This window comes from Typopeltis vanoorti, chromosome 4, assembly GCF_054136105.1.
Source record: "Typopeltis vanoorti isolate ZY-2024b chromosome 4, IOZ_Tvanoo_1.0, whole genome shotgun sequence".
Taxonomy (NCBI): Eukaryota; Metazoa; Arthropoda; class Arachnida; order Uropygi; family Thelyphonidae; genus Typopeltis; species Typopeltis vanoorti.
This window is the reverse complement of record NC_143552.1, coordinates 4,108,722-4,122,943: the sequence shown is the minus strand read 5'-3', so window position 1 is coordinate 4,122,943 and position 14,222 is coordinate 4,108,722. Positions and strand designations below refer to the sequence as shown.

The following is a 14,222-nucleotide window of genomic DNA, read 5'->3' as shown; positions in this document are numbered from 1 at the left end:
CTTACTTTATAATATAAAAGTGATTATTTGAATCCCTGCATGAGTAAATTTATTATTAATTTATTTTGAATGTAATTATATATATTTATAGAATAGATAAATGAGAATGGGGGGAAAAGATATGAAATTGGATAATACATACAGCTTATATGATGATGATCCACACATAAACACATTGATTAATATTCCGGTATGCACTACATTAATGATTCCGGTACTGAAACATGTTTAAGAAAATGAATTATAGATTTCAGTTTATAAATTTTTTGCTTCTCATGAAGAGTTCTTTTGAAATTATTATTATTACGGGTATCTCCATGGAGTCAGTAGGCTCATCACGGGAGACCAACTATCAAAACAATATCTATCATATCTGTTCTTGAATTCATTTACAGACAAAGAACTCGCAACTGAGTCAGGCAGTGCATTCCACTTATTCATCACCCTCCAGGTGAAAAACCTCATTCTCACACCCTTGTTAACCACACTTTTCATTAATTTCCAGGGATGACCTCTTGTTCTTCCATCACTAACACACAGCTGAAACATTTCCCCTGCATCAATCTTATAAAAACCTTTTAGTAATTGAAATATTTATCTATCAAATCCCCCCCTCTTCTCCACCTATCAACCAACCAACCTCTGCAATCCACAAGCTCTCAATCTATCAATGTAGGGAGGCATTTTTTACATCACTCACCAATTTAGTCACTCTTCTCTGAACCCTTTCCACAACCTCCTCATCTCCAAGGAATCCAGGTGAAGTGACCAGACCTGAGCACAGTAATCCAAATGTGGAAGTATCAATGCTTTATAAAGCGGAATGATAACCTCTTTATCTCTGGATGTTAGTGTGTTCCTCAATCACTAAGTAATTCTATGTGCAATCTTGGACACCTTAGCAATGTGTCCCCTGAACTTCATCTCCCTATCTACCAACACCCTTAAGTCCCTAGCCTCATCAATCTCTTAAAGTATCGTTCCATCAATGTAGTACACAGCTGGTAATTTTTTAATCCCAAAATGCATAACTTTACACTTTTCCACATTGAACTGACATCCATTTCCTTTTGCACATTTTACCAAATGTGTGTTTGTGTTATTTAAATCATCCTGTGAACTCTCAACATCAGCTTGATTTTTTTATTGCGCTACCCAACTTTTCTTCATCAGCAAACAACTGAATATCTCCCTTTAAGCCATTTCCTATATCATTTATGCACAAATTAAACAACAATGGCCCAAGCACAGAGCCTTGAGGCACACCACTGGTCACTTGCCTCATCCTGGACTCTGCTCCTCCATACACCACTTTCTGGTATCTCTCCCTGAGCCATTCTCCTATCCATATCACCAGTTTAGTATCGATCCCCATCTGCTCCAATTTGCACAACAGTATTCCATGGAGTATCCTGTCAAAAGCCTTAGCAAAATCCAGAAGTACCACTGTGTAGCCATTTCCTTTGTCCAACTCAGATGTCATTCTATTATAAAAAGCTAATAAATTGCTAAGGCAGGATCGACCTTTAACAAAACCATGTTGGCCCCTATAGAGTATCATATCCTGATCCACCCATTTTTGAATTTTGTCTTTAACCAACTTTTCCAATACTTTTATCACCATTCTCGAGATGGTGATTAGTCTGTAATTAACTACCACAGTTTTAGAGCCACCTTTATGGACAGGAACTACTTTGCCTTCCTTCCACTCCCTACGGACCATACCAGAGTTCAAACTTAAGTTAAATAACCAAGTAAGAGCTGTTGACAATTCCTTTGCACATTCACGCAACACCCGAGCTGATGTTCCATCTAAACCTACAGCAGCATTCACATATAAATTCTGCAATATACTAAGTACCTCTGATTTCTAAACTTTAATTCTCACATTAATTATTGCTACAGGTACAGAGATATTCTCACTTGGATGATAGACTATTGAAAAGTGATCACTCAGTAACTCTACTGTTACATCAGAATTGGTCACCTCGATACCATCAGCGCCCACTAAGGTTATCCTTCCGAAGTCATTCTTCCTTTTATTTGCCACATAGCGGAAGAACTCTTTGGGATTACCCTTGATCTCTTTGGCTAAGGTTCTCTCATAATCTGATTTAGCTTATCTTACTATGCGGGTAACCTTCCTAGCTTGAGTCTTGTACTGCCCATGGGTGTACTGATCGCCTTTCTCCTTGTAAATTCTCTATAACATTTTCTTTTTTTTTGTAGATGAAGCTTGATACTACTACTCATCCATCTAATGCTTACTTTGTTTGTCTTCCTGACCATGGGGACACAATCTGATATTGCCTTCCTCAGATACCCACTGATTTTATCTCTTGCACTGCTAACATCTTTCTCCTGCAATATGTTCTGCCATGGGACTGCTTCAAGCTCACTCTGAAGCTTGTTATAATTGCCTAACCTGTAGTTCCATATATACCCTTTCTTAAGAGAGTAATCCACAAATTTTGCAGCCTCCCAAGTCAATACCACATGATTGCTCCCACCAATTGGAGGTAATGAGGACACCTTACTTATGCGTATATCCTCCGAACCAATGATCAGGTCATTGGTTCAGAGGATATACGCATAACAAAACCATGTTGGCCCCTATAGAGTATCATATCCTGATCCACCCATTTTTGAATTTTGTCTTTAACCAACTTTTCCAATACTTTTATCACCACTCTCGAGATGGTGATTGGTCTGTAATTCTCACACCACGTGTCCCTTCAGTTATGTGCTGTTTCAAGTAATTATCTTGTAGATGATGTATGAATTCCATTTCCTTTTTACCCCTTGATATTTCCTCCTTCCAGTTGATATCATCATAATTAAAACCCCCCATAATAATCACTAACCCTGCACTCATTGCACTAATTTGCTGATGCATGAATTCAATATCACCCACTATATCCCCTAGCCGATAGCAGCAACCAACTGTATATTTGGTTGCTTTGGTCACTATTTCACACCACACCAGACTGCCTCAAATGTACTATCATTCACATGTCTATCATCTTGATATTCTACTTTCTTTGGCTACAACTCATCAGCTATCATCAGCAGTACTCTCCTCCCCCCGTTCTATCTTCCCTGAAAATACTGTACACATCACATATTCTGCTGACAGCCAAGTTTCACTAATGCCTACAACTTTTGGTGAGATTGCACTGACTAATGCCAAAAATTCTTCCCTCTTATTTCGAATGCTGCTTGCATTTGTATACAAAAATTGCAGATTCCCTTTAGTTCTTGTACCAGCTTTAGATCTGATATACATGTTACTAATTTCAGTAGTGCCTTGCCAATTTTTATCCCATCTATTCTGCAATTTATTCCACGAATAAGGATCAACAATTATACAACCACTGCTTAAGTTTCTCCCTCTTACACTCAACCTTTTCAATTTTAGTTTCCCTGCCCAATTACTTCAACTTGGTCAAAAAACAGTAACTTCTTCAATCTCTTATGACCCTCCATGTTAAGATGCAAACCATCTCTTGCAAAGAGCTGTCTTTTTCCTTCAAACACACTCCAGACATCAACAAATTCCAGACCTCTTTTCTGCACATTCTTGCAATCATATCATTCATTATCATCGCTCGTCTACTTAACTCATAATTGTCAAAACGAGGCAGCGCGCACGCGCACACACACACACACACACACACACACACACACACACACACACTATCCTCCCATTGACACTTTTCTTCTTCACGATATCTTACAATGTTCTTAAATCTTTTGCTACCCAATTTATACTACCACTCAGGTCATTTGTACCCACCATAACTATTATCTTTTCTGCATCATGCCCTCTCTTTATTGCTAAAGCCACTCTCTCTATTGTTCCACCAGCCAAGCACTCTTCAGGCATACTGCTCTCCATACCCTTAATCATAGAATCACCATAACTTCATTCAAGTCCAAACAAGAGTCACTCACGGCCTCATTTTCTGTGCTATTCAGCATGACTCTCCCAGTTTCATTACTCAGTGCTCTTTTACTTACTCCCTCACTCTCACGACATCTTGTTTCTTCTAGACCTCTTGTGCTTTCATTCTGTTCACTCCCATACTATTTATTTCTTCGTCAATCACCAAAGACTTTTCCATACTTAATCCTGTTCTAGTTACTTCAGCTAGAACAAGGACAAGGTTGAATAGAGAAATTAGGACCATCTCCATAGTCCTAATTTCTCTATTTAACCCATTTAACTCGGATTTAATTTCCAGAACCCCTTTACTGAGCACTTCCAATTCCTCTTGCAAAAGATGAAGGCCACTTTTCCTTTTCCTGAACTCCTGTCGAAGTTTATCTGCTACTACGTCCCGACGTCTGCATCCATGCCTAATTGCTCCAGCCTATCCTGACACTTCTCACATATGTCAGCATTTTTATTCTTTTCATTTAGCCCAAACAGTCCACAGATCCTTCTCATTCCTCGGCGCATACATATAACAGTTTCCACAACGCATCCACTGAAAAATCCAATGCAGAGCCAGACTTTCATAGAGAAGTACTGTGAGCCGCTAATGTACGTTTCTTGTTGGATGCCATCTTTAGTTGCTGAAGTAGTGAAACGAACAGCAGCAAAAACACAATATATACAATAGAATTCCAAACAATAACACCACTGAAGGACATTTGTATCCAACCGAAGCACAACTGCAGCACAATTTGGGACAAAAAAAAGGCACACTATAGTTTAATTTAAAAACACATTTTTTCAAACACAGAAGTTAACACAATTTAACACAGAAGTTTCTTTATTTACATCTTATTTCACATAGACATCACACGTGCCTACCTCTGATTACAAGAATTGTGTTGAACACTCAAAAATGGACAAATGTGACTTCCAAAAAAAGTGTAGGTTATGCAAAAAAAATATATATATATTTTTAGAACTATCTCCTAAAATATATATATTTTTTTTTGAATGCATTTAGAACTAAGCCGAAAAATTCACTCATCTCTGTTTACCCCCCTGTGGCGAGTGAGCAGATTTCTGGAGTCCTAGCTATAAGTATAGTACACCCACACTTTGTATAGCTTGTCTTGGCTTGGTGCCAAGAATAGTTGATTCATGCTGAAGGGGAGAAAGAAATGATGTACAAATTGGTTGCCAACATGCAAAATCTTGTGCTTTCTTGTGTGTCGCTGTACTAGTAGTAGCTTGATTTTTGTTGTCGCTTTTTTGCATTATTTTTTTATTATTAATTTGTATGATGGCTCCAGTACCATCAACAAGTTCTGGTGTTAAACCTTTCCTTAGCTCTTGCAAAAGAATATTGAATAATGTGCTGACATTCTGTGAAAAAGAATCGTTAGAAGGCAGTCTCCTTGTTCCCCTTTCTCAAGTCATAAAACGTGAAAGTGCAATTGAGGGTGTATCGGAGTCGACTGTTAAGAGAATTTGTAGGGAATCAAAAGATGAAGGTAAGCCAAAATTTAAATCTCCTAAAAAAATAATGCAAAGCGCCAGAAAAAGAAAACTATTGAAAATGTAGCTTTGAATGATTTTGATGTAGACATTATAAGAGGAACTATTCATGAATTTTATGTGGTCGAGAAAAGAGTGCCAACTGTTCGCCATCGCAATGTAACTAGGGATATTGGTATGTTGAAACTTTTTAAGCTTTCAGAACAGGCGATTAAAAGTATTACAGTTCAAAACTGGGGAAAATATTGCTCTCATTGGAAAAGATGTATTCGGACAGATGGAATTATCGAAGAATTATGCGAGCCTTTGGTGACCAATTTAAGTGAAAGTGATGGCGATTCGGACACTGATTCAGATGACTATGAAGACTAAAAGGATTTGATAATGGTATCTTTTTTCCCAATCTTTTTTTGCATGGATTTGTTAAAAGAGTCACAAGTCATAAATAATTAATCAGTTTAGGGCATTAAAGTGTCTCAGTTCTCTTAACTGTAAGTTTAGAATATCTAAGTTCATTTGAAAAAATTTCTGTTTTTCTGTATAATTATTTTTATTTTATACAAAACTTTCTTAAAAATAAATTTCGTTAAATTTTTGTTTTATGCTATACCTTTTTTTAATTTTGTTAATACTCTACGTACATTTTTCCAACTGTTATACAAGCAAAATAGTTACCACTTTAAAAACTACAATGTTCGTAAAAGAAAAGCTAAATTTTCTGACCTGTAATAATAAACAAACTCATCCAGACGGATTGATTACCCTATTATCGGAATGGATTCTTGTTTTTGTGACATGCGCAGAAGTGTCGAAGGATCTCGAATCTGTGGGCATTCTATATTAAAAATTTTTGTGAAGAAATTGTCATGTCTGGCTATGAATGATCTTAAAAAATAGAAGTTTGGACCTACATTTGTTATTTTTAATTTTATTATTTTTCATATACCAATATCCTTCATTAGCTGAAGAGCCAATTTGGTGAAAATGGTTATTCAGTTGTTATATTTCAAGAACTGCACCTGAAAAAAAAAGGCGGCAATGAAAGATATAAATGAGTATAATATTTCTGATTTAAACTGATTGTTTACCTTGAAATTTTTTTAAAAATAAAAATAGCCTCTTCACCAATTCTTTTCATTTAAAAAAAAAAAGAGCTGTATATGACTCAATCCTTGACGTAAACATAAATGCAATAATAAATATAGAGAGTGGAGTTAGTGATGTAAAGTGAAAGATTATGAAAACAGAATTTGCAAAATGTAATTTTCAGGAATTTTCACCACTTATTCAGCATTCAAAGTCATTTTGATGAGAGCGGGATTGTATTATATTTCATTTGCATTTACGTATTTCATAGATGAATTCCATTGTATTGTTACATATTTGGAGAAGAATATTCTCATGTATACTTGTGGTTATAAATCAAACATGCTTAAATAGTGTAATCCTTACTGATTGATGAAATTTTTTCTAGGTTGCAAAAGAACATCTTACAATTGGAAATACACCTAGCTGCCAGTGTGCAATTTGCTTATATGGCTTTACAGAGAATGATATATTTACAAAAACAGAATGTTATCATTATTTTCATTCCCATTGTTTAGCTCGTTATGTTAGATATGCTCTTAAGGAGAATGAAATTGATGAAAAACAAGTTCCAAAGTCACCATTTGAAGAAAAGCCTGCTGTACAGGTAGGTATCTTGTTCTTTTTAAATGAGTCTCACCAGTCACAAATAGTTAAGAAACCTATAGCATAGTAGGAACTGTAGTATAGTGGGCTAGGGATTTGAAACATCTTCCAGCTGGTTGATTGACTGAATGTTTCTAGGCAGTAGATGATTTTGCTTAGCTTAGTGACTGCTATCTTGCTGTTGACATTCTAAAGGGGCTTGAAAAAGTACCATATTGGTTCTGTAGAGTTGGGTTCCTGGATTAGTCTTCCCGTTGCAGCTATAGGTTTAGACCATTTCATGGATGAATTGTCATAAAATAGATAAATAAATTTAAAAAGAAAAAAACCTAGCTTACTTTGGAAACCAAACATAGCCATTTGCATGCCACTTTAGGCATCTCTAGTAGGCAAGGTTTCACACCACACAACAAATGAATCTGCATTACTACTACTTAGACTTTAATAAATATCAATACTATGGTGGAATTTCAATTCATGGTTTGTTGGCAATAGAGATACTATTCACAGCCATACCAATCAAGGTTAGGATGAATATTGAGTATACTGATAATGGTTTTGGATAGAATATTTTTTCATGCTTTTTTTTCATTCATTAGGTCTATTGTATGTATTGTATAGCATTGCATCTTGCTTTCCATTTCTTAAATTGCATATTGGATTTTGATGACATTTAGTCTCAAACAGTCCAATAAAAACTTCACCTGCCCGGATTTGCAGAAAAATGCACCACTTCAAAATTTTTGAATGTGAGTTTTACATGAAATTGAGTGCCATATAGTATGCTTGATAAAAGTAGGGTGGAATTTTTTGGAGATTTTCTGTGTCCATGTTTGTATGCCATTTCATATGTAAGATTGTTTCATAGTTTAAAGATTAAAATTATAATTATAAACATTAATTTAAAAAAATCAGGTTTAAAATCAGGTGCTGTAATTCATGTGTTTAATGCATTTGTTAAAAATGCTCATGTCAAATGTCTGGATGAAATCCAGACATTTCTGACATGAGCAATTTTATCAAAAACATTCATGTGCAGAACAGACCATAAAAAAAAATAAATTAAAAAAAATAATGAAAATTGAAACTGAAATAACAATAATTAAACCTTGTAGTTTTTAGTGGATGCAAAAAATTAGAGGCATTCATGGAAAAGAACAAAGCATACAGAAAATTCCTAGCATCTGAGTAGCGCCTGAGAGAATGTAGACAAAAAAATGTAAGAGAGTAAAAGTAGCTAAACAAAAGTGGGAATACTTTATTAAGAATATAGAGGATAAATATCAAGAAGGATGCAAAATGTTCTGTAGACTACTGAAAAACCTAAGAAATTGAGGAAAGAATACTGTAAAAGGAATCAGAGATGATAAAGGTGACATAAAAACTGGTGTTAAGGATATCCTAGATATCTAGAGTAATTACTGTCAAAGACTGTTAAACAAAACAAGCAGTGACAGAACCATATTAGCAAATTTTCAAGAGGAATACAAAGAAGAGTACATATCAATACTTGAGGTGGAAAAGCCAACAAAAATTTGAAATGTGGAATGGCAGCTGGAGTAGATGATATGCGACTAGAAATGTTTAAGTATGAAGGTATAATAGTTTTGCATTGCCTACACTACATAATTCAGAGGATCTGGTCAGAAGGTTGGATTGGAGTGGAGCTCTCATAGTTCCCACCTATATATATATATATATATATATATATATATATATATATAAAGGAATAAAGTTGAATGTAAGAATTACAGGGGATGTATGGGGTGTTGAGGAGAGATAGTTGTGGTTCAACTGGATTGGTTCTCAATGGACACCCACCCTTAACTTATGGCTCCAAGAAGCTACTGTAAACTGGTAGTGGCCACACACCCCGGTAAAATGTGTTGACCCACAGGCTAAACTAAGTGAGGGGAGCCAGATATGGTGATCTCAAGCAGTGACTGTATTCAGTGAATCGGCTGCAAACAGTGTCTGTATTGCATGTTAGGAGCAGCTGAATTCAGGTTAAGAAGTGGTGGTTGACACTTGATAAAACTTAACTATTGAAACCGAATGAACTTTAACCAACCTAAAGATGCATGCCGGCTTGACCGTGGCCCAGTCAAACAAGGGTCACGCCCACTATTAGGGAACCAAGATAGTGAAGGCGAACAATATGTTATTGGAACGAAACATGACCTAGTAGACAGGAAAAACATAACATGCACAGGGACATGAAATGTAAGAACCCTTCACTAGGAAGGAGCATTGGAAATACTACTTCATGAATTAGACACCTACAGATGGGAAGTGATTGGTCTCTGTGAAACCAGATGGACTGGAAAAGTAGAATTTCACCATGGACAGTACAAAATTTTAACTTCAGGCAGGGAGGACAACAAATGCCAAGAGGAAGTAGCACTTATACACCCTCTGCCCCAAAAGAAACCGGCTTTGATAGAAAATAAAACACAGGCCAATTATAATTATTGAAACCATTTATTTCAATCAATATACTCTCCTTCAGTTTTGATACAGCGTTTTGGCATAGTCAATTAATTCGTTAAATGAATTTTTTATATCAGTTTTTGGGATACTGTTGAGGGTTGTGGTTACTGCCGCTCGAACGTTTTCATTGGTGTCGTATCGCTTTTCTTTCATCGGCAAATGAAGTTGGGGGAAGAAGAAGAAGTCACATGGTGCTAAATCAGGTGAGTACGGCAAGTGATTCAACACACAAACTTGGTTTTTGCTCAAAAACTGTCTCACAATGTTCGAACGATGAGATGGTGCATTATCGTGCAAAAGTGACCAGCTGCCTGCATTATGATATTAATGCTGTACGCGATGAATTCTCGCTATCAATCACTTCAAAATGTCGAGATAAAACCCACCATTGACCTTTTGGCCAAGTGGAACAAGTTCTTTGTGGATAATGCCCTTGGAATCGTAGAAACAAAACAAATCAGCATTGTCTTTACTTTTGACTTCTCTAAGCGACTTCTTTTCAGATGCTCCTCTTCTGGTGGTCTCCACTCAGCACCTGGGTGCTTTGTTTTGACCTCATACTCAAAACACCATGTTTCATCACCAGTAACGATTGTTTCAAGGAAGTTTGAGTCCTTACGAGCGTTTTTACTGAAGTCCTTGCAGTGTTCAATTCGATATATTTTTTGGTCGTCGGTCAACTTGTGAGGAACAAATCGAGAATTCAATTTACGAAGGTCCAAACTTTCGGTCAAAATATTGTGCACAGTTGATTTTGGAATTCCCAGTTCATCTTCAGTCAATCTCACGGACGATTTCGGGTTTTCTTTGATGAACTCACACACTTTTTGGATGTTAACTTCACTCAGTTCAGTCTTTGGATGGCTCAGCTTTTCGTTGTCCTCAAGCATCTCACGACCACTTTGAAATCGCTGAAACCACTCGTAAACTTGAGTACAGGATAAGCATTTGATGCATTTCGGTAAACTGTTTACCAAGTTTAACACAAAACTCATTTCCAGCTTTCTGTTTGAAACTCATTTTCCGACCGTTCGTCATAACACAGTTACTCTTGTCACTATAACTCGGTTTCTAATGAAACAAATGTCATAAACAGTTGTCACAATACTAATGAAGGTTGCTGCTTTCGACAACAAAAAGATACAACAGGTGGCACCACTAGTTTCTTTTTGGACAGAGGGTGTATTAAAACCAAAGGCTCAAAATTCGCTATTGTCCTACAATCCTGTCTCTCCTAGAATAATTAAAAACAAGATTTAAAACATCAATTGGATCACACACTATTATTCATGTATATTCACCAACTTCAACATCGTCAGACGAAGACATTGATGAGTTCTATACCGATCTGCAAAGAGCAGTACAGCAGACATCGAGTCAAGATCTCCTAATTGTAATGGGGGACTTGACGCAAAAGTAGTCAAAGACTGGGATACCTGACCGAACAGTTTGGGTATGGAGAAAGCAATGAACGTGGCAAAAGACTGCTAAACTTCTGCTCAAATAATAGACTAACAATAACCAACACTCTCTTTAAACAACACAAAAACCCCAAAGAAAATGGACATGGATATCATCAGATGGACAAACCAAGAATATGATCGACTATATTATTGTAAACTAAAAATGGAAATCAAGTATCCTAAATTGCAGATCTTTTGCTTCAGACTAGATCAGACCTTAAGCTAGTACTACTAGCAAACTTAAGAATAAAGTTAAAATCTGAAACTACTTTTAGAGTCAAAAGGAGACTGAATGTAAATAAACTACAAGACAATAATATTCTAAGAAAATATCAACTAGAACTAGATTAAAACCTGAAGGAATTACCAAAACAGAATATAAGCATCGAAGAACATTGGTGCAAATTAAAGGAAAAATATTAAAATCAGCAGAAAATACAATAGGTTATACAGAAAGAGAAAGTAAAAAGGATTGGATCTTGAATGAGGTAAAAAAGTTAAGTGATCAAGGAAAAGCATGAAATTAAAACAGAACTATAACAGAAATGAATGTAATAGATTAACCAGAGAAATGAGAAAACTATTTAAGAGACAAGAATAACTGGTTAGAAGGAAAATGCAAAATGGCAGAGAAGCTATCAAAAGAAAATAACCTCTATGGATTATATAAGCAAACAGATCAAATTAGTATGACACAGACAACAAAAATGATAATGATCAAAGCAAAGAGGGACAACTAATTGAAAGTAAAACAAAAAGAATGGCCATATGGGAAGAATACTTTAGAGACTTATATAATAAAATCATCTCTCAGGATGTTATTATTCCAGTGACTGAAATGGAAGAGGAAGCAAATATCTTTACGAAAGAAACAATAGCACACAGCTTAGATAAACTTAAAACTAGGAATGCACCAAATGTTGATCAGATACACGAAATTCTTAAAACCAGTAAAGGAACAACTTCTGGAACTATTAAAAACATTATTTGAAAGGATTTACAAAAATGAAGCAATACCTGTTGATTGGACCAAATCAGTTTTAACTCCTATATACAAAGGAGATAAAATCGAATGCAATAATTACAGAGGCCTCCTAAGGTTTTTACGAAAGTACTCCAGAAACAAATTAAGCCATATATAGAACTAGCATTAGGAGAAGAACAAGCAGGTTTCCGACTGGGACGAAGCACAATTGATCAATTATTCACCTGTGTAGAGTCTTAAGTGCTGTGAGGACATCATGTTGGAGGCTTAACCACCTTACTGGCCATTATCGGTCAAATACGCATCCAGATATGCTTCGTATCCATCATATATTTCAATGTAATATCAATGGTATTACAATTTTAATATGCACTTCGCATCCATGCTAACTTGGACGTATATATACGTCCTGACCGGTAGCGTGGTTAATGGATTGTATACAGCACTCAGAAAGGAATAAAACAGAATTGAATACTTCCTATATTTTGTCTCAGTCACTGAGACATCGTCAGGGATTACAAAAAACTAATGTAACATATACACAAATATCACACAATACTAACCCAATCATGTGGGTGACTCTCAAGTCCTATCTAGGTGGAGTGCCCTCTAAGGGCAGTTGTAGGTAGCCTGGAATGTAAGGTGGGATCGCTAATGATAAATGTTTCCCAAATCTTAGGAAGCTTAATGCAACCATATTTATTAAGATTTGGTTGATTTCTGAGAGCTGCTGCTGATTCTAAAAATAATCTCTTTTCTGAATTTGCTGTGGTGGAGCATGGTGATTTTTTTCCATGAGATCCTGTGGATTGTATCCAAGACTGGTCAGCCAGGCCTGAACTTACCACAACTATGGTCAGTTCAGGCCTGGACCACTGACCATAGTCGTGGTTGCAGATGTATGACCTGTGTTCCTCCAGGCAGATGATTGCTGATTTGACTTCTATCCAAAGTATGCCAGTTTACAGGAACAGGGTACTTTTTAAACTCCAGGCACTGAGAGAAGAGGGAGCTGATCTTTTGTAGAACGGATAAGGGTAGCAAGTTTGAAGTGGGGCTTAAATGCTGTGTGTAGGTTGTACTTTTTTAAAATCTTGGCTATTTTTTCTGATGTGCCACAGATGTAGGGCATGATGATGGCATTTCTAAACTCTTTCTGAAGAGAAGACTGGAGAATGGGGGAGTAACTGATTATTATTTTAATACTGTGATCGCTGTAGCCATTGGAGAGGAAAGTGTTGTGTATATGGTCAAGTTCAGTTATAAGGGCGGTTCCACTGGAACAAAGATTGTGGGCTCTCTTGGTTAGAGTTTTAATAATGCCATATTGTTGAGTGGTGTGGTGGTGGGAGAGGTTGTGAATGTATCTGCCTGTGTGCGTAGTTTTTTCTATATACAGTGAAGGAAAGTGTACCGTTAGGAAGGCCTGTAACTAAGGTGACTAGGAAGGGTAAAGAATTGTTCTTTTCCTTTTCCATTGTAAACTGGATTCTGGATGTAGGCTGTTGAGGTGACGGAGGAAGGAGCTTGTGTGTGGGCCATGAGGCCAAATAGAGAACACATCATCTACATATCTTAGCCAGATAGAAGGTTTGAGAGGAGCTGAGTCTATGGCACATTTTTCAAAAGTTTTCATATAAACATTGGCAAGTGGGGCTGAAAGGGGGGAACCCATGGTGGTTCCCTCTATCAAAATGGAAAAAGAAACGCCAATCTGAAAACTGAAATTCTTAGTAACAATCAAGAGCAAGTAGAAAACTTTACCTACTTCAGAGGAGTAATTGAGTACAATGGTGAAATTACAAAAGATGTAAACAGATGAATTAGCCAGGCATCCTAAACGTTTGGACGACTAAATAAAATATGGAAGTCGAGATATCAAACAAGTAACAAGTAAGAATCTATGAGACAATGGGCCTTCCAATACTTCTCTATGAAAGTGAATGCTGGAATCTCAAAAAAGCTGAAGAGAAAAAAATTATTAACTGCTGAAATGGGTTGGCTAAGAAGATTACTTGGAGTATCTCTGCTGCATCGACTAAGAAATGAAGACTTAAGGAAAGGACTAAAATAAGAAATGACAATAGACAAAATCTAAGAAAGAAGAATGCGATGGTTTGGCCATGTGACCAGAATG

The 14,222-nt window shown here is 36.4% G+C and overlaps 1 protein-coding gene across 2 annotated transcripts in view; it reads left to right on the top strand.

Annotated features, from left to right (window-relative positions):
* The window catches only part of LOC150107081 (uncharacterized), a 183,417-nt gene that overhangs the window by 102,452 nt on the left and 66,743 nt on the right, over window positions 1–14,222 (top strand). For both annotated transcript variants that reach the window (XM_090390987.1, XM_090390988.1), the window contains one exon: window positions 6,930–7,148. In XM_090390987.1, the coding sequence (XP_090247113.1) occupies window positions 6,930–7,148 (219 nt within the window). The remainder of the gene's footprint in view (window positions 1–6,929; window positions 7,149–14,222) is intronic.